A 20,971-nucleotide genomic window follows, 5' to 3' on the forward strand; every position below is an offset into this window, starting at 1 on the left:
GAGGAGGAGGAGGACCAGCACAGGAGGGAGGCAGAAAGTGCAAGGGCCGCCCGTCGGCGGCTTATTGCAAGTCGGTTCTAGGCCCCCTCTCAGGGAATGGCTTGTGCCAATGGCAGAAGATGAATGTAGCCGCTCCAGGAGCCCTCAGCCGAGCAGGGCAACCAGGACTTCCAAAAGAAAGCATGGACAGTGCGATTTAAGAACATTTTTTACTATGATATCTCTGTGCCCTTCCCACATGACAAACTAATGGAGAGAAACCCCCCCAAAAAACACAAATATACCAGTCTCGGCCTTTACAAGTAAAACAAATATACCAGTCTCGGCCTTTACAAGTAAAACAAATATACCAGTCTCGGCCTTTAATTATGAAACAAATACACCAGTCTCGGCCTTTAAATATGAAACAAATACACCAGTCTTGGCTTTTATAAGTAAAACAAAACATTTGGCCACACCTTCTACTTTTTCCCCTGCGAGGGTGATCCGTTTCGCTTCCGTGACTGGCCCCTACCCGCCCTGCAGCTCCTCCTCAACGGGACCCCAGTGGCTGCAGCAAGGCTGGGGGAAGGCTGCTGAGGGTCAGATGGTGAGACGGCAGATGCCCTTGGGGGTCGGCCTGGACCAGCTCTGGGCCTGGAGGGGCCGGCTGCTGACTGCTCCAACTCTGTTTGGGCGGCAGCAGTCTGTCCAACAGCTGGTGGCAGCTGCATTGGAGGAGTGACAGTGTTGGCTGCAGGAATGCTGCCAACCTGACAGATCACAGGCACTCCCTGGTCGGCTGATACATTGGCACGCGCACGGGCCAGCACTGCAGCATGCGCAGCAATCTGCTGAGGCACAGACTGCTGGGCTGCTGCGGCACAGCGAGTGCCCCGGCGATGCCTGGCCGATCCAGCGAGTGTGGCAGCAGTTAGTGCCCGTGTGGCCCTGGTCTTTGTCTGCATGACAGCAGCCAGTGAATGCACGGCATGACTGAGCACTTGGCTAGAAGCCGCCTGTGAAGCAGCGAAGTCCTGCTGACTCCTAGCCTGTGCTGCCGCGATGTCCTGCAGACTCTTGGCCTGTGCTGCACTGAATTGTTGCAGACTCCTGGCCTGTGCTGCACTGAATTGTTGCAGACTCCTGGCCTGTGCTGCCCCAAATTCCTGCACACTCCTTGCCAGTGACTCTATGGAGTCAGGCATCCTTGCCACTGCAGCCATGAGCTCAGTGTGCCTGCGCTCAGCCTGGGTGCCCATTTCCGCTAGGAGTCGCACCTCCTCTGCGCTCACCGTAGCAGGACTGGAGGCCGCACTCACCCTCCGGGGAGAAGACCGCCGAGCTTCCCCACCGCTCCCGCGTTGCTGCAGCCCGCTGGTCCCCGGAGCTTCACTATCCTCCGACCCTTCCCCCCTGCTCCCCTCCAGGGAAGACGTGTCACCATCATGGCCATGGGCTGCCTCAGCTGAGGGTGTCCCTGATGGTCTGGCTTCCTCTTCCTCCTCCTCTATGTCTGACTCGGACACAGTGCCAGCTTGAGGGGCCGCCTCCTCACCTGGCGAGTCACCATCTGAAAGCAGGGAGGCACAAGAGTTGCTTTAGAGTGAGGACAGGGCGGCAGCGAGGGAGGCATGAGTGCTGCTGTGCACTGCATTGGTTCGATAGTGGCAAAGGATGCTGGTGTGAGGTGCAAGTGGAAAGGGAGAGGTCAAAAAGGTGATGACCTTACCATTGGTGCCCAGAACAGGGTCAGCATCTCCAGTGGCGACGGGGCCACTCAGCCGCCCTGCCATGATCCGCTCCACTCGCTGCTCGAGGTCGCTCAGCTATTTCAGGTCAGGACGGCCTCCCCCGGTCTGTTGCTGCTGTCTTCTGTTATGCGCCAGCTTGGCCTGCAAGAGAAAGGACCGCCTCTAAGTACAGTGTCAAGCCCTGATCTTGCCCACACTGCCTCCCATGGTCGATTAGCCCTGACAGTGTCAAGCGCTGATCTTGCCCGCACTGCCTCCCATGGTCGATTAGCCCTGACAATGTCAAGCCCTGATCTTGCCCGCACTGCCTCCCATGGTCGAATAGCCCTGACAGTGTCTAAAGTCCTGATTGCGCAAGTGCTTTTCATGACAGTCCCATAGCTGCTGGATGAGGGCTGGCCATTAGGGCTTTCAGACCTGTTTGGCCATAAAGTGAGGTGCACATGCAGGGATGAGGAGGATACTGGAAAGGGTACTCACCCTGACAACCCGAGTGAGATCGTTGAATTTTTCCGGCACTGGGTTGGTGCCCTGCCAACCACGCTGTTGGGCGTGACCCTGTTTGCCACATCCCTCCATGCTTTCCGATATTTGGCGGGCAGCGGCCTCCTGCCACCCTCAGGGAAGAGGATATGGCGCCTGCGGTCCACTGCGCTAACCAGCAGCCTCAGGTCACCCTCGCCGAAGCGCTGCGCTCTCTCCCTGGCCTTCTCCATTCTCCTGGGCATGGAGCTGTTCCAGAAGCAGTGTTCAGGCCTTGCCTTAGGGCTGCAGTGTGCAGGGCGTGGCAGCCAAGCAATTCCACCCTCCCCCTTTAAGTGCTGACCGACGCCTGACTGTCTGCCCTCAATGAGCAACTCGCCGCACCTGCGCTGCGCCCGCCTTCGGTGTTTGCACCCCGGATCGCCGGCTTAGCGTCTAATGATAGTCGTGCATCGCCTGCTTTAGCGCAGCAGCAACCTCTTGGGGCGATGCAACTGAATATCGACGAAGGTGGCGCTAAGTTGCGCCAGGCGCAAAAGTTAGCGAACGCCATGCTGTAGCGCCCCAAACGTGGCTATACTGAATTTCTAGGCCTATGACTCTATGAATCTCCACATAAGTGTACTTGCCAATAGCCATAATTTGCACCAATTTAAAGATTTGAGCATTTGATACGCATGACACTATTATCTGATGAAAGGTCATCGATCTGAAACCTTAACTCTGTTTCTCTCTCCACAGATGCTGCCTGACCTGCTGAGTATTTCCAGCATTTTCTATTTTTATTACACTATTTCCTCTGTTGGTCTGCATTGGATAATGTTCTCTTTATTTCGTTATATTGGCTCTGAAATTGCGGTCGGAGGCTTACCTCCGGAGTACCCCTCCGACCCTCGAAAGAATTACGAAACTACCTGCTGGCAGCAAGGCTGCGAAAATTTGCAGTCTCAGGCTGCGAGGCAGAGGGCAGCATAATGGCCCACTGATCCTAGGGACGCAGGTGGTGCAGAAGCGTACCTGGGATCATGTGGGCCTGGTCCTCCAATCGCAAAGCAGAATACCATTTTAATCATTTCCGAAGGGACTCCCCTAATGAGTTGTAATGGAATCCCGAAATCTGATCTAATTACAATTTACAGAATTGGAATTTTATTCATAATTACCTTCATTCCACCAAGCTCACTAAAAATGTAATTTTTTGAAAATTTTAAGACATTAAAACTGTAATCTGGGCTAATATTTGCAGAAACTCATTTCATACAGCGTATGTGTATAATTTACGATCTGAAAATGTTTAATTAATGGCTTAGATATCCCCTTACGCTGATGCAAACAGACCCTGCGTCTGTTTGCATCAACCATAACACTTACGTGCACAATTGCTGGCCAGTCTGTGCCAGTGATTGCTTTTTTGTGGCCTGTGTGAATGGCTTGTCAATGCGTATGCAAGTGCATGCAGAAATCCTGAACTTGCGGTGGATTTCAAAGGAGATTTGGCGGTGTACTTTCAGAGTACGCTGCTATACCGCATGCAAAATCGGGCCATTAAATCTTTAGGGTTGAAGCATGTTCATACCTGCTTGGTTTAACTACTGTTACCATACTGCTGATCCACAGGCTTGGTTCTTTAACTTTATTACCTCAGGTTTCTCCATTCTATCTAGCTCATCATGTGTTTTATCACAGAGTGCAACTGGCATTTTCCTTGCTAGATGTAGTCATATGCTGTGCTTTCCTGCTATGATTTCTAAGTCATTAAATACATTAGCAAACTTCTCTAACACTGAATTTATTGTTAGTAGTTACATCAATTCTTTTCATCAGTCCTAAATGTTAGTACACTTGCAATCTACTTGACTGTGACATGATGTTAAATTGAGCTAATTTAAAATTAACAGTTCATGGTCTGTCATTTATCTTGAAGTTGACCTGCATATTCAACATAATCTCCTGTCTGAATCTTATCCATAAAACAAATCATTCTCACTCTATCTCAGATTACTCTTCCATTCTATTAACGTTTTTCTTTTATTTATCTGATCAGGATGCTTTTGCTTTGGCTTTGCACACTTTGGCAAAATGATTTTGTTTTTCGTACCACATAGACATTTGGCCTTACTCTGGGCACTTTTTCCTTTTATGCAATTTGCCACAGTAACTGCCATGATCTGTTATCAGCTACATATGATGTTTCTTGTCCCCACTGTACAAAGTGACATCTCTGCTCCACTCATTATTTATAGAACTGACAGTATTACATAGATGCTTTAACTATGTTTTGCTGGCTTCTGTTGCTATACAAATATCAACTGTTCCCTATAAATCTAAAACTCTTGTTTTAGGCTCTTATTTGATCATCTTTTATTCTGTATTCAATGAGGGGTCCATGCTGACAAAATTTGTGCCAGTAATTTCTGCGGGGTTCTCCGATCTCCCGCCAATAATTTCAACAGAAGATCAGCGGAAACCCCCGAAAATGGTGTAAACGCTGTACATCCCATTTCTCTGGGGTTTCCCCATACCTTCCACCTAAGTTATGGCAGGGGACCGAGAACCTCTGCGGAAATTCTACCCCTTGGTCTTTGTTCACAAACCTATGAGATACTGATCAATGCTTTCTCCTTGAGCTTGAACCTAGTATTAAAGGCATATCTTTTGTATATAAGAGTCTTCTGAGGTGTGAAATATTCCTCAAGCTTGGCCATGAATAGCTTCATGTTTCATTTACCCTCTTCCTCTCCATAGGTAAATGTAATGTACACCTCTATTGCTTTCTCAGTTGTTGCATACATTAAAGCTCTGGCCTGCAGATTGTCTATTTTGACTTGTTCTCCAGTTACTGTTGCAATACTTTAAGCATTGTTTCAAGTGTCCCCATGCTTCATGAAATGTTGTTCTAGTGTGATATGATTTGGGAGCTTTAAACCTTCCATTTCTATTCTAGTTTTAACATCATGTGGGTCACCTATTTGAACTACAGTTCTTAGGAGACTGTTTACAATATCTCAAGCTTTATTCAAAATACCTTCTTCCTTCTCTGAGCACAAAGGTAAAGTTTCCAGGTCCTCACACACAGTGAGGTACCATGCTACATGCTTGCATTGGAAAATTGTGAGCCCACCGCCTGCAATTTTCTCTCATAGCGTTCCAGTGTGTGCTTGAGGTGTGGGAACACTTGGAAAATCAACTCTATGAACACTAGATGGCTCTAAACAGCTTTACACATATGAAGGCAGATTCCATGTTCCCGCACTTCCAGCAGGAAGTGGAGCTGACAAAGAGTGCACCATGGGAAATCAAATGCACACATCCGGCAATTTTCTGCCCACTGAAATTAATGGATGGAAAATCATCAGCAGTATGCTTGCAATTTCTTGCAATCAAGTCCCTGTGAGTGCCACTCCTTGCTGTGAAGTACACTGGATAGGGTAAATAGCTTTTTCTAATTCTTATATTGTTATATTCCTAATATTGAAATAACATTAAAAAATGTTGAATGAGTTTATCACGATAAAGGATGTTAGCATTGAGGAGTGAAACAGTTTCCTATTTCAAGGACCCAGTGTCAGTAACAAGTAGGTCAGGAATTGCACAGCAACCGCAGAGTAAAACTCACATAAATCTGTCCAACAACGTGCCTTAGCCCAACCTCACAATTGTATTCGCTACAGCACTAATGTGTTATTTTCATTTATCAAGACCAGCCATACTTTCAGTCTTCTTGAAGGTCTTGCACAAAAGACCCTCAAATTCCAAGAACCTGAAGGTAGAAAAATGCCATTGTCTGGGCAAGTGGGGGCAGAATTTGCCCATCAGAAATTCTGTCTGAAGTGGGGGTGGATACATAATATCCCTGTCCACATACGGGCGGGCATGTTGTGATGGTATTCAAATGAGGAAAATAAGTCATATAACATATTTCCCATCATTTGTAGCATAGCACTGCTTGGCTCCTGAAAGCCAGTGTTGCAAAGTGCCTCGGGGAGAATTTAAAGACTAGTTTCCTGAAAGCAATCAATCACAGAAATTGTCTTAATTGGAAAGTGGCAGAACTTAAACCTTTTTAAACATGTTGGACCAGGACTGCTGGTCCAGTTAGCTGCGGCAAGAAAATTATTTCCCCTACCCGAGGTAGGTGCCCCATTAGCATCGTAAATGACACGGACATCTGCCTGCAATATGTAAATGACCCTTACCCCAGTAAATGAGTCAGGGTCAGGGGTGCAGCCATACCAAACAGGCTTTCCCAGGAATTTCTGGGCCAACGTCCATGCTCACCTATATGCACTGTTTTATTGCACTTAATCGCTTTAGCTAAATCTTTGCATTAACTATATACACTGTTATCCATTTTCTGCAATCAATGATCTTATGATTTTTAACATACCTGATAAGTTCCACTGTTTCAGAGTACATTGTATATGGAGATTTAGCTTCAAGGGGTCCATGCTCCATTGCATTGCCACACTCAATAAAAGACAATGCTGCATCTATATAATTGACTGCCTTTCCAAACTTTTCCACCTAAACCAAACAAAAATAGCCTCAACATTGAAATGTTCTCATGAGGACATATTAAAATGTATAGTAACATTAACAGATTTCACAAGGTTAATATATTCAAATCATAATACAAAACTACACATACCACAGCATCAGCTTTGTGCTTCATTCTTTTTGCCTCCTGCATGTAATAGTCTGCATTGTGTTGCCTACACAGATATATATCAAAAAGTTCCAAAGTAGTTGAATATTTTCAAGGTAGATTATTTACAAAAATGGTATAAATCAAAGGAAAATTGCTAGAGGTTACATAGTGTGTACAATGTTGATTATCCTTTTAAGTATTTAACTTAACACTTAACATAATTATAATGTAACATTTTCAAAGTGCCTTACTCACTTGTCATCAAGTACAAGACTAGGTCTCCTGGAATCTTTTTGTCCCTTTGATGCTGATGACCATGAACTTGCTTGAAGTGGTTGAGATGATTGATTATTGCAAACGTGATTGCTCTCTGAGTTAACGTGGAGCCCTTTCTGCATCATAATTACAGCAAAATAATTTTAGTACAGTCTATTACAAAAGAGAGGAGAATAAAGAACATGTTAATAATATTCTACACAAAACCTGAAAATGATGGTTTCGACAGTATGACAGACCGTAGCTATAATGTGCTGATTAGCAGCTAATCAAACACTGCATTACAATAGTTTCACTGAACAGTGACAGTTCAGTTGATTCATTGTAAAACTGTTTTGTAGACCAATGAGGCTGCTACGAACTATATTAGTGATTTCTGTAAGTTTGATTCCATGGGCAGGAATTTTCTGTACCTGGGCAGGTTGGGTGTGGGCGGTCGCAACCTCGTTCTTCATTCCATCCCCCTCCTGAGATCGACTTTCCGTTAATGGTGCCTATTAAGGCCGCCCTACGCGTTACCCGGCCCTATTAAATGATGCAGGTCTGATGACGTCATCGATGACACGTTTTCAGCCGGGATATTTAAAGGAGCCATGGCCACCTTGCATTTGAAGGTTCATCTAGGAGTATGCAGGCACTGCACTGGACAATTGGAGTGTTGGACAGACTTGGAAACATGACTGCACAGAGGCAGAGGGCTGCACCCAGGTTCTCAGATGACTCCCTCCATATGTTTGTGGAGGGAGTGAGATCACACAGGGAGGTCCTCTTCCCTTCGAATGGGCGGAAGGGACCTCCCCAGCAGATCAAAGGAGCCTGACTCCAAATAGCAGAGAAGGTCAACAGCAGGGATGTTGTCAGGAGGACCTGGGTGCAATACCGGAAACATTTCAATGATCTCATTATATCAAGAAAGTTGAGTGCAAAGCCACACTCAACTTCATCCTGCTATGTCACTCATCACATCCCCATCACTCTGCCTTCCCAACCCTACTCCTGTACATCATTACTCACACCAACATACCCGCATGCCTATCCATCCCTCTCTCCTTCTATCTACATTATCACATCCCCATCTTACTAGCCACCCCTCACACTCCCCCTCATCCTAATGCAAATTGTACCAATTAACAACACACAAGGAGGCCACTTGGCAATGCCACCCCACTTCATCATAGTCACCCTCTAAAGATGTAACCCATCCATCCCTTACACTCATTCCATCACTCTCACTCAACCTCCTCTTCTTTCCCTCCTTTCAGGAGAAGAAAGCCCACAATAGGAGGGAGAGGGAGAGAACCGGAGGTGACCCTCCATCATTGGCTACTTTAACAGCAGCAAAGGAGGTTGCCCTGGAAGTGTCAAGAGTCACAGAGCAGTTTGAGGTGGGAGACAGAGAGAGGGGGACATCTCAGTAACCTGGTGACACAATTACATCTCATACAGCCACATGGCATACAGCAGTCACTCATGTGGGGACTGATGTCAGCGGCGAGTGAATGTTCATCATGTGCATAATGGTATCTGTACCCATTCTTGATATGACATATCTAACTCATCTCTTTACTGTTCCACAGATCCATCAAGAGCCCCCCAGCCCCACCCCCACTGTCCAGGAGGAAGAGGAAGACAACTCCTCAGGGGAGCCTCCAGCCTCGGAGGGTGCACCGTCAACAGACATAAGCGCACCCAGCACCAGTGCAGATATACTCACCTCGGTGGGTCCAACACGAGATAGAGTAGTGTTGTCACCTGGTGTCTCACAACTCACAAGTGAGCAAGAGCAGGTGGTGGAGACAGGGACAGCAGTGGAGGCTCCTCGCTGGAGGGCGCAGGATGCTCCCAGCTCTGCTCAGCTGCATGCAAACGCTGAGCCTTGGGGCCATCCAGACAGAGGGCGATCCTGGAGGTGCAGCAAGAAGTGCAGGAGGCTTTGACAGGATTTGCGACTGTGATGTCTGCAAATGTGCAGAGAATGGAGGAGTCCATCGCCAACATGAGCACCACCGTGTCGCTAGCGATGGCGACTGCAGGCTTTTCCATGGATAGGATGGTCACCTGCATGGAGCAGCTAATGCGCCACTCACAGGAGCACATGGTCTCTATGGAGAATAGATGGCAGATGCTCATCGACCTCCTGTCTAGGAAGGATGTCAACGTAGACGTGGGTCCTCATGGCCCCACTGCTGTGCAGAAAGGTGCTCACCAGCTCCTTGTTAGCAGGGAAGTGTGGGTGGCCCATGAGAGGGATGATGAGGAGAGGGGACATGGAAGTGGGGGCTCCTCTCAAAGCGCTCACACTTCTCCCCTGTTGCCCAACCCCCTCAGTCAAAGCCCCAGATGGCTCCTCGGATCGCAATGGCCGAGTCTGCCCCTGCACAATCGCAGGAGGAGCATACTTTAGCAGGGCCATCACATACTCCAAAACTCAGAGGACATCTGCCAAAAGTGTCTATGCAGTCGCAGCTGCTTCTACCTCTGCTGAAGCCACAGGGATCACACCTCGTAGAAGCACACGTAAGAGAAAGATGAAACACATATTTGTGTAAAGTTTCCGTTACTGTGATGTCACAGATAAAAATATTTATTTTGACCACTTTCATGGTCATGGGCAAATTTGTGTGCAACTTTGGAAGTGGCTTAGTGAGTTGGACTGAATGGTGAGACATAACGGTACCTCCAGCAATGGTGGTCAGTGTGAAAGGAATGGCTTGGTCATTGTAGGGATGCTTTATGGTGTTGCTGTGGGGTGGTGCCAACTTGGCATAGCATGTGGCAGCCATATGGGTGTAATGCCTGAAGTTAAATAAATCTGGCCATGATGAGGCCATCCCTGGCCTCCCAGGCAGCAATGTGCTCGGGTGCTGGTGGGATCTGGACTGCAGGTTCCTCCTGCTCCTTCTCCTCCTCCTCTTCTGAAGAGACTGTATGTTCAGAGCCTTGCTCCTCATACAGCACTAATCCTCACTACTGCGCTATGTTGTGCAGGGCGGAGCAGACCACGACGATTCTGGAGACCCTAGCTGGTGCGTACTGAAGGGCTCCTCCAGATCCATCAAGGCATCTGAGGTGCATTTTCAGCATGCCTATTGTCTGCTCTACGATACAGCTGGTGGAAATGTGGCTTTCATTATATCTCTCCTCGGTTTCAGTACGCAGTACTTGGCCTCCTCAAGGGTGTCAGGAGCCACATCTTCAGTGGATAGCCCTCGTCTCCAAGCAGCCAGCCTGAAAGTTTGTTTGGAGGAACGAAGAGCTGAGGGAGGGTGGACTGGCGCAGGATGAAAGAGTCATGGCAGCTGCCAGGGAATTTGGCGCACACATGCATGATGATCTTCCTATGGTTGCAGACGAGCTGCACATTGAGGGAGTGGAAGCCCATGTGGTTTACAAAGACTCCTGGGTAATGATAGGGTGCCCTGATGGCCACATGTATGCTGTCGATGATGCCCTGCACCCGTGAGAAGCCAGCCAGAGCGGCAAAGGCCAGCGCCAGCTCAGTAATACTGGCTTCATCAGTGGCAAAGTTGATATAATTGGCTAACTTGTGAAACATGACATCGGTGACCTGTGTGCTGCATCTGCGGGCAGTCGACTGTGAGATGCTGTAAATGTCTGCTGCAGATCCCTGGCAGGAGCCTCAGGCGAAGAAGTTGAGGGTGCTGGTGACTTTGACAGCCACGAGATAGCATAAGCCTCCTTTGGCACTACTGCTCAGTCATGTTGAGGAAGCTCATCCTCTGCCTGTATACCCTGTTTTGGGGGTATCGCCTCTGGCATGGTGCAGCCCTGTGCTGATGCCCTCTGTTCTGTGCAGCATCAAGTTGTTGAAGAGAAGGTTGGTGGTGTTGTTGTTGGTGCTGCTGTTGTGCCTGGTGCTGCGGGTGTTGGGGCTCATTGTGGTCCGATTCTGAGGACCGAGGTGAGGCAGTATAAACGGCACCCATGCTGATGGAATAGATGACAGGTCAAGTAGATATGACAGAAGCAAGCTGTTAATGGTGTGATAGATTCTACCAATGAGCTAACAGTGGATCCTGACTTTGCTGAAAAGACTTGCAACCTCTAGAAAGCTAAATCTGTGCTGACAATCAACTCAGCAACAGCATCTGCCTTTTAAAGTAAGCAGGTGTCAGGTGTGAGCATTTATTGTGCTTTCCATGCTGCGCACTAATAAGCTGGATCAATGGCCACTGAACTTCCGCCGCAGGTTCACAGACGTGGTGCCCGAGCTGTGTGATTCCCGTGGTCATCCAAGGAAATTTGAAAGGTAGGGTTAAAAAGAGATTTAAGGGTCTGACAAGTACCTAATGATCATCTAAATTATCTCTGCCACCTCTGCCGGTTGTGTCACTGCCGCGCTGGCAAACGCGCCCAAGGGAAAGGAGTGTAGGGGCGGGTTCTCGACCCGCTCCAAGGTATTTCAAATTTCCCTCCTGACCCACCTCCAATCACGCCCGCACGGACGGCAGAAAATTCCGGCTAGCATTTAAAGAAATATTTCATAATTCTCAACAAAAATACATTCAACTCAAACAAAAACTCCACGGGAAAAGTGATCCAACTGTGGCCTAATAAAGAAGTTAAGGATAGCATTAGAGTGAAAGAAGAAGCTTATAATATTGCAAAGAATAATAGTAAGCCTGAGGATTGGGAGAGTTTCAGAAACCAGCAAAGGTTGACCAAAAAATTGATAAAAAGGGAAAAAATAGAATATGAGAGAAAACTAGCAAGTAATATAAAAGCAGATTGTAAGAGCTTCTACAAGTATGTAAAAAAGAAGAGAGTAGCAAAAGTAAACATTGGTCCCTTAGAGGCTGAGACAGGAGAAATTATTATGGGGAATAAGGAAATGGCAGAAACGTTAAACAAATATTTTGTATCTGTCTTCACAGTCGAAGACACAAAAAGAATACCAAAAATGGTGGGGAACCAAGGGTCTAATGAGGGTGAGGAACTTAACGTAATTAATATAAGTAGAGAAAACGTACTAGAGAAACTATTGGGGCTAAAAGCCGACAAATCCCCTGGACCTGACGGCCTACATCCTAGGGTTCTAAAAGGGGTGACTGAAGAGATAGTGGATGCAATGGTTTTGATCTTCCAAAATTCTCTAGATTCTAGAATGGTCCCAGCGGATTGGAACATTGCAAAAGTAACACTGCTATTCAAGAAAGGAGGGAGAGAAAAAACAGGGAACTACAGGCCAGTTAGCCCGTCATCAGTTGTCGGGAAAATGCTGGAATCCATTGTTAAGGAAGTGGTATCAGGGCACTTAGAAAATCATAACATGATTAGGCAGAGTCAACATGGTTTTATGAAAAGGAAATTGAGTTTGACAAATTTATTAGAGTTTTTTGAGGATGTAACTAATAGGGTAGATAAAGGGGAACCAGTGGATGTAGCATATTTGGATTTCCAAAAGGCATTCGATAAGGTGCCACATAAAAGGTTATTACACAAGATTAGAACTCATGGGGTTGGGGGCAATATAGTAGCATGTATAGAGGTTGGTTAACGGGCAGAAAACAGAGAGTAGGGATAAACAGATCTTTTTCAGGTTGGCAGGCTGTAACTTGTGGGGTGCCACAAGGATCAGTGTTGGGGCCTCAGCTATTTACAATCTATATTAATGACCTAGATGAAGGGACTGAGTGTAATGTATCCAAGTTTGCTGATGATATAAAGCTAGGTGGGACAGTAAGCTGTGAGGAGAAAACAAAGAGTCTGCGAAGGGATATAGATAGACTAAGTGAGTGGGCAGTAAGGTGGCAGATGAAGTATAATGTAGGAAGAATAGAAAAACAGAATATTTTTCAATGGTGAGAAACTTTCAAATGTTGGTGTTCAGAGAGATTTGGGTGTCCTCGTGCAAGAAACACAGAAAGCTGGCATGCAGGTACAGCAAGCAATAAGGAAGCAAATGGCATGTTGGCCTTTATTGCAAGGGGGTTGGAGTATAAGAGTAAGGAAGTCTTGCTACAATTGTACAGGGCCTTGGTGAGATCATACCTGGAGTATTGTGTACAGTTTTGGTCTCCTTATCTAAGGAAGGATATACTTGCCTTGGAGGCGATGCAACGAAGGTTCACTAGATTGATTCCTGGGATGAGAGGGCTGTCCTATAAGACATTGTGTAGAATGTGCCTGTATTCTCTGGAGTTCAGAAGAATGAGAGGTGATCTCATTGAAACATACAAGATTCTGAAGGAGATTGACAGGGCAGATGCTGAGAGGCTGTTTCCCCTGGCTGGAGTGTCTAGAACTAGGGGACATAGTCTCAGGATAAGGGGTAGGCCATTTAAGACCGAGATGAGGAGGACTTTCTTCACTTGGTGGGTTGTGAATCTTTGGAATTCTCTGCCCCAGAGGGCTGTGAATGCTGAGTCTTTGAATATATTCAAGGCTGAGATAAATAGATTTTTGGACTCTAGAGGAATCAAGGAATATGGAGATTGGGCGGTAATGTGGAGTTGAGGTCGATGATCAGCCATGATCTTATTGAATGGCGGAGCAGGCACGAGGGGCCGTATGGCCTACTCCTGCTCTTATTTCTTATGTTCTTATGTGTTTTCAACTATGAAGCATGATCCGCAAAACATAATTGTTAACGACACTGCACAAGAGGTGAAATAGAGTACAATATTTAGTACTGGCAGAATCTCTGACAGATGATAGTCAGAGCCAGCAAGAGTCTTGAGAAGGAATGAATCACAGAATTAGTGGCATTAGCCTTGAAAGGGAATGAATCATTTAATACAGAGGCTAAAGCTGCCATCCAACTCTTGGATTGCATTTGTGGATTAGTATTGGCAGATATTAAGGAAGAAATCGTACAGTCCCACCCTCCCAGCTGGTGGAGAATGGCTGGTGCACAGTAGCCTGCAAAATGAGAAATTGTGAAGGAACTAGAAAGGAACAAATACATTTTTAAAAAGTAGCATAATATTATATTTGCTTCTTCAGGACAGCACAAACTGTCCTTCACAAAATTCTCAAAGTGCCACAGATCCTTTCACAATTAATTACACAGCAGTTTTAACTCTAGATATTTATAAAACCTAAAGGCTTGTTAATAGCCTTTAGAAACATAGGAATATAGGAACAGGAGTAGGCCATTTAGCCCCTCGAGCCTGTTTCGCCATTTAATGAGATCATGGCTGATCTGTGACCTAACTCCACATATCCACCTTTGCCGCATATCCCTTAATACCTTTGGTTAACAGAAAGCTATCACTCTCCGATTTAAAATTAACAATTGACCTAGTATCAACTGTCATTTGTGGAAGAGAATTCTAAACTTCTACCACCCTTTGCGTGTAGAAGTGCTTCCTAACTTCACTCCTGAAAGACCTGGATTTAATTTTTAGGCTATGTCCCCTAGTCCTGGATTCCACAACCAGCAGAAATAGTTTCCCTTTATCTACCCTATCAGTTCCCTTTAATATCTTCAAAGCTTCGATAAAATCAACCCTTAATCTTCTAAATTCCAGGGAATACAACCCTAGTTTGTGTAATCTTTCCTTTTAATTTAACCCTTGGAGTCCAGGTATCAGTCTAGTAAATCTACGATGCACTCCCTCCAAGGCTTATATATCCTCCTTAAGGTGTGGTGCCCAGAACTGGACACAGTACTCCAGGTGTGGTCTAATCAGGACTTTGTATACTTATAACATGACTTGTAACCTCTTGTATTCTAGTCATAGAGTCATAACGGCACAGAAGGAGGCCATTCGGTGCATCGAGTCCGTGATGGCTCTCTGTAGAGCAATCCAGTCAGTCCCATTCCCCCGCTCTATCCCCATAGCCCTGCAAGTTTATTTCCCTCAAGTGCCTATCCAGTCTCCCCTTGAAAACATTGAGTGTCTCCGCTTCCACCACTTCCGTTGGCAACAAGTTCTAGGTCCTCACCACTCGCTGCATAAAAAAGTTTTTCCTCACATCCCCCCTGTATCTCTTGCCCAAAACCTTAAATCTGTGTCCCCTAGTCCTTGTACCATCAACTAGTGGGAACAGCCTTTTCCAGTCTAGCCTATCCAAACCCGTCATAATCTTGTACACCTCTATCAAATCACCCCTCAACCTCCTTTGCTCTGATAAAAACAAATCCAGCTTTTCCAAACTGTCATTGTAGCTAAGATCTCCAATTCCCGGAACCATTCTGGTAAATCTCCTCTGCACCCTCTCAAGTGCATTCACATCCTTCCTAAAGTGTGGTGACCAGAACTGGATGCAATACTCCAGTTGTGGCCTAACCAGCGCTTTATAAAGGTTCAGCATAACTTCTTACTTTTGTACTCAATACCTCTATTTATGAAGCCCAAGAGCCCATATGCTTTGCTAACCACTCTCTCAATATGTCCCGCCACCTTCACGGACCTATGCACATTAACTCCCAGGTCCCTCTTACCCTGCACACTCTTTAAAACTGTGCCGTTAAGTGTATATTGCCTCTCCCTGTTCCTTCTGCCAAAATGCATCACCTCACACTTCTCTGTATTAAATTCAATCTGCCACTTGTCTGCCCATTCTACTAGCTCATGTCCTGTTGCAGTCGATTGGTATCATCCTCACAGTTTGCCACACCCCCAAGTTTGGTGTCATAGGCAAATTTAGAAATTCTACTCTGTATTCCAATATCCAGGTCATTTATATATATCAAAAAAAGTAGTGGCCCCAGCACTGACTCTTTGGGAACACCACTGTCTACCATCCTCCAGTCTGAAAAACAGCCATTTACCACAACTCGCTGTTTTCTGTCCTTAAGCCAATTCCTTATCCAAGCTGCCACTGACCCACCTATTCCATGAGCCTCAATTTTGATAACCAGCCTTCTATGTAGTACTTTGTCAAACGCCTTCCTAACATCCATGTAGATAACATCCATTGCATTCCCTTCATCAATCCTCCCTGTTATTTCATCAAAAAAATCAATTAGTAAGTCAAACACAACCTGCCTTTTACAAATCCGTGTTGGCTCTCCTTAATTAGCTTAAACCTCTCCAAGTGCCCATTAATTTTTTCCTTGATTATTGTTTCTAAAACTTTACCCACCACTGATGCTAACTGTAGTTACTAGGATTGTCCTTACACCCTTTCTTGAACAATGGTGTCACATTTGCCACTTTCCAATCCTCAGGCATCTCCCCTGCATCTAGGGAAGATTGGAAAATTATGGCAAGCCCTTCTGCTATCTCCTCCCCCAATTCCCTTAGTAACCTGGGATGCAAGCCATCTGGACCAGGCGACTTATCCACGCTAAGCATACCCAGCCTTTCTAGTACATCCTGTCTATCAATTTTCACTCCTTCCATTGCTTCTAACTTTTCCACTTCTACCAATATTTTGTCAGCATCCACCTCCTTAGTAAACACCGATACAAAGTACTCACTGTGTATTCTAGCCTTGCCCTGTGCCTCTAAGCACATATCACCTTCTTTGTCCCTAATAGTCCCCACCCCACCTCTTACTACCTGCTTACTGTTTACATGCCGGTAGAAGATTTTTGGGTTCCCTTTTTTTTTCGCCCCTTAATTAAGGTTTTTTTTTCTTTGACGCAGCCCCATAGCTGGGGGTGACCATCACCACCCCATTACTGGGGTGTGACTACGCTTGATCTTAGCCAAAAGGCCTTTTATGTTAACCGCCATTCTACTCTCATATTCTCTCTTTGCCAATCTTATTTTCATCTTCACTTCCCCTCTCAACTTATTGTATTTGGTCTGGTTCTTCCTTGAAGAATTCACCTGACATGCATTATACACCCTCTTTTTTTGTTTCATCATCTTCTCAATCTCCCTCGTCATCCAAGGAGCCCTTGCTTTGGTTCCCTTACCCTTCCCTCTTGTTGGAATGTACCTAGCCTGTACTTGGAACATCTCCTCCTTAAAGAACACCCATTGTTCCATTACAGTTTTTCCTGTCAGTCTTTGGTTCCATTTTACCCTGGCTAGATCCTTTCGCATCCCATTGAAGTTAGCCCTATTCCAGTTTAGAAGTTCCACTCTAGATTGTCCCTTGCACCTCTCCATTGCTAATCTAAGTCTTACGATACGATGATCACTTTACCCAAGTGTTCTCCCACAGACACTCCCACAGTCCTCTAAATATAAAGGTCACAATTCCATTAGGCGTTTTGATTATTTTTTATACCTGTCCTTGGCATTTTAATGATTTATGTACATGGACCCCCGAGTCGCGGAAATTGCCAGCGCGTTGGGAACCCGCCATCATCCTGCCGTCTTCCACATTTAACTCGGGCACGTTTCCCAGCACGCCATGGACCCGCTCGGGTGAGGTGGGTGACCTCATTGAAGTACTTAAATGCTTGTTGAGAGACCCTTAAGAGGCTTTTTAACATCAGGTTTTGGCTTTAACTTTTTGAGCACAGGATTCACTCACCTCGGGAACCTCGCCCGTGAAGGGGAGGCGGAAGCTCAGTGGCCATTGTACGAGTCCATTAAGTGACAGCTGGGAAAAACACAAATACTCCCACATTATACCTGCTTCTTTGCCTAATGGAAACATAGAGACATAGAACATAGAAAAATAGGAGGAGTAGGCCATCCGTCCTTCGAGCCTACTCCGCCATTCAATATGATCATGGCTGATCTTCTATCTCAATACCATATTCCTGCTCTCTCCCCATACCCCTTGACACCTTTTGTGTCTAGAAATCTATCTATCTATCTCCTTCTTAAATATATTCAGTGGCTTGGCTTCCACAGCCTTCTGTGGTGGAGAATTCCACAGGTTCACCACCCTTTGAGTGAAGAAATTTCTCCTCATCTCAGTCCTAAATGTCCTACCCTGTATCCTGAGACTGTGACCCCTCGTTCTAGACCCCCCAGCCAGGGGAAACATCCTCCCTGCATCCAGTCTGTCTAGCCCTGTCAGAATTTTATACATTTCAATGAGATCCCCTCTCATTCTTCTAAACTCTATTGAATTGGGGCATCCTGTGCCCTCCGGCGAGAAGTCTCCACTGCTGTCCCTGTCAACACCATCTGCTCTTGCTCACTTGTGATGTGTGAGACACCAGGTGACAACACTACTCTATCTCGCACAGGACCCCCCGATGTGTGCGTATCTACACTGATGCTGGGTGCGCACGGGTCTGCTCCAAAACCCAGAGGGACAGTGCACCCTCAGAGACTGGGGCTTCCTCTGAGGAGTTGTCTTCCTCCTCCGGCTGGACAGTGGGGGGCACTTGATGGACCTGTGGGAGAGTAAAGAGATTAATAAGAAGTTTTAGGATAAGAATGGGTAACGTTACCATTATGCACACGATGACATTTCACTGGCTGCTGATATCAGTCTCCATATGGGTGACTATTGTATGCCATGTGGCTGTATGAGATTGAATTCTGTCACCAGGTTGCTGGGAGGTCCCCCTCTCTCTGTCTCCCAGCGCTAGCAGCTCTGCAACTCCAGAGATGTCTAGGGCCTCCTGCTCTGCTGGTGTCAAATCTGTGAAGACTGGAGGGCCACCTCTGGTTCTCTGCCTTTCCCTATTGTTGTGGGCTCTCTTCTCCTGCAAGGAGGGAAAAAAAGAACTTTGAGTGAGAGTGATGGAATGATTGTAAGGAATGGATGTGCTACATCTGTAGAGGGTGACTATGAGGGAGTGGTGTGACATTGCCAAATGGCCTCCTTCTGTGGTGTTATTTCCTATGATTGCATTAGGATGTCAGTGGTGGTTAGTCAGATGGGGACGTGAGTAGGTGCATAGACAGAGAGGGATGGGTGGACCTGCAAAGTAGGTTGGTGTGAGGAGTGATGTGCAGCAGTAGGCTTGGGAAGGCAGAGTGATGCGGTTGGGGTGTCTGGCACATCAGGATGTAGGTGAGTGTGGCATTGCACTCACCTTTCCTGACCTCATGAGATCATTGAATCTCTTGCAGCATTGGATCCACGTTCTCCTCACCACAGTCCTGCTGCTGACCTCTGCGATGTCTAACCATGCCCTCTTTGTGTATTTTGCAGGTCTTCTTCTGCCATTCGCAGGAAAGAGGACCTCCCTGCATGCTCTTAGTCCCTGGACCAGCACTTTCAGGGAGGCATCTCGGAATCTTAAGGCTGCCCTTTGCCTTTGTGTCTCTATGACCCACAGAATTGTCAATGTTATTCAGCAATTTTGAGCACTTGAAACCACCTTCAACACTCCTACAGCAACCTTCAAATGAGATGTGTGCAAGGCTGCTTTAAATATTCGCGCTGAAAACAAGTCATCGGTGACGTCACTGGTCCTGCTCCATTTAACTGGGTCGGGTAATGCACATGAATCTTTTAATTGGTGCCATTGAATTAAACACGCAGTGCAGAATGCGCTGTTCAAATCTTCCGGATGGCGACCCGCTATGCGGCCCGCACGCACCCGACCCAACTCCAAGGTAAAGGTTGCGGCCACTGACTGTGAGACTGCAGTACAACCTCCCAAGGACTAATATCCATAAAGTCAGCCCCATAAATCAACCAGGCTGCCAGAGAACCTATAGTAAGAAAAGCAGTTCCAGGCTTTCAGAAAACCAAGCAGGCCATGACTGTTTGATCATTAAGAAACTAAAGATTTTATAACCATTAAAGACAGAACACCCCACTGCCAAGCTGGCCTGGACAATGAAGGATCAGATTCTGGGGCATTGGAAATAGTTTTGGGACAGGACTGAACTATACTGATGGAACGGTTTACACCTGAACAGAGCTAGGACTCTTTTGAACAAACATAGGCTGTGTCATTTATTCAGTTAAATGTATGATGGCTAATTAAATCTGAGTGTCAGTTAAAAAACATCTAAACAGGCCACGGCAACTGGTGAAAGAGTGTATAAGTGGTTGGCTCTGTTTGTTAAGCGGAGCTATTAGAAGATAGTCAAACCAAATAGAATCGTCACAGGAAAAGATAAGGTAGACTACAGTAGTAAGCTCCCATAGTCAGAAAACATTACAAGGAAGAAAAGGACTATCCATATAAAAATTATCAATAAGTTAATAGCTTACTTAGTATTAATGTAGATTCTAGGGGTTCTGACAAAAGCTCATTGATCTGAAACGTTAACCCTGCTTTTCTCTCTCCACAGATGCTGCCTGACCTGGTGAGTGTTTCCAGCATTTTCTGTTTTTATTTCAGATTTCCAGCATCTACAGTACAGTATTTTGCCTTTTGTCATCAGATTTTTATTCCATTGAAATCAATCAGGCAGGCTCCAGTTTTTGACCACCAGTCTGCTTCTGACACCAGACAGATGGCCAGTCAAAGGCTGGCAGAGACACATAACCAAATGCACCCAGTTACATATAGAGAATAGTAAAAATTATTCAGCATTGTTGTCAAATATATACTGTATGATGAATAATGCGGATAAAATGATTGTGCAGCGTTTGGTTGTTTTGCCCATGCAATTAGATATTCTATTGAAAGAAATCAATTGACTTGTTTCTTTGAGCTGCCAGTATAACTGGAATTTTGAGATGTAATTTTTGAAATGCCAATATTTATCTCCGTATCAACTGCACCACATCTGAAAATAGACCATTAGACAACAGAGGACGAGCAAATTAGCCAGGAGAGTTATGCTGCTTTCTGCCTTTTTATACTTTAAGTAAATAATAATAATTACAATGTCATTTTTAAGCAGTGAAGAACTAGTGCAGACTTTGCAATGAGTCACCTTGTCCCAAAACAGACAATAATTACAGTGCAGTTATAGAATGCACTGAATTAGTCAATAAGCCAACCAAAGAAAACTTAATTAATGAAATTTTCTGTTATAGACTAACTTAATTTGGTCATTCTTTTTTCCCTTGTGATCTAACAACAGTCATGTCATTG

General features: G+C 45.8%; 1 protein-coding gene across 1 annotated transcript in view; it reads right to left on the reverse strand.

Moving 5' to 3' along the window:
* LOC147111733 (AF4/FMR2 family member 3-like) overlaps positions 1-20,971 on the reverse strand; it is a 176,301-nt gene that overhangs the window by 96,703 nt on the left and 58,627 nt on the right. The window contains exons 6-8 of the mRNA XM_085998922.1: positions 7,120-7,256; positions 6,865-6,928; positions 6,604-6,740 (exon numbers count right to left, since the gene is read on the reverse strand). Coding sequence (XP_085855048.1) covers positions 6,604-6,740; positions 6,865-6,928; positions 7,120-7,256 — 338 coding nt within the window. The remainder of the gene's footprint in view (positions 1-6,603; positions 6,741-6,864; positions 6,929-7,119; positions 7,257-20,971) is intronic.

This window comes from Somniosus microcephalus, chromosome 10 (assembly GCF_052327205.1).
Source record: "Somniosus microcephalus isolate GS21.2 chromosome 10, FLI_Smic_1.0, whole genome shotgun sequence".
Lineage (NCBI taxonomy): Eukaryota > Metazoa > Chordata > Chondrichthyes > Squaliformes > Somniosidae > Somniosus > Somniosus microcephalus.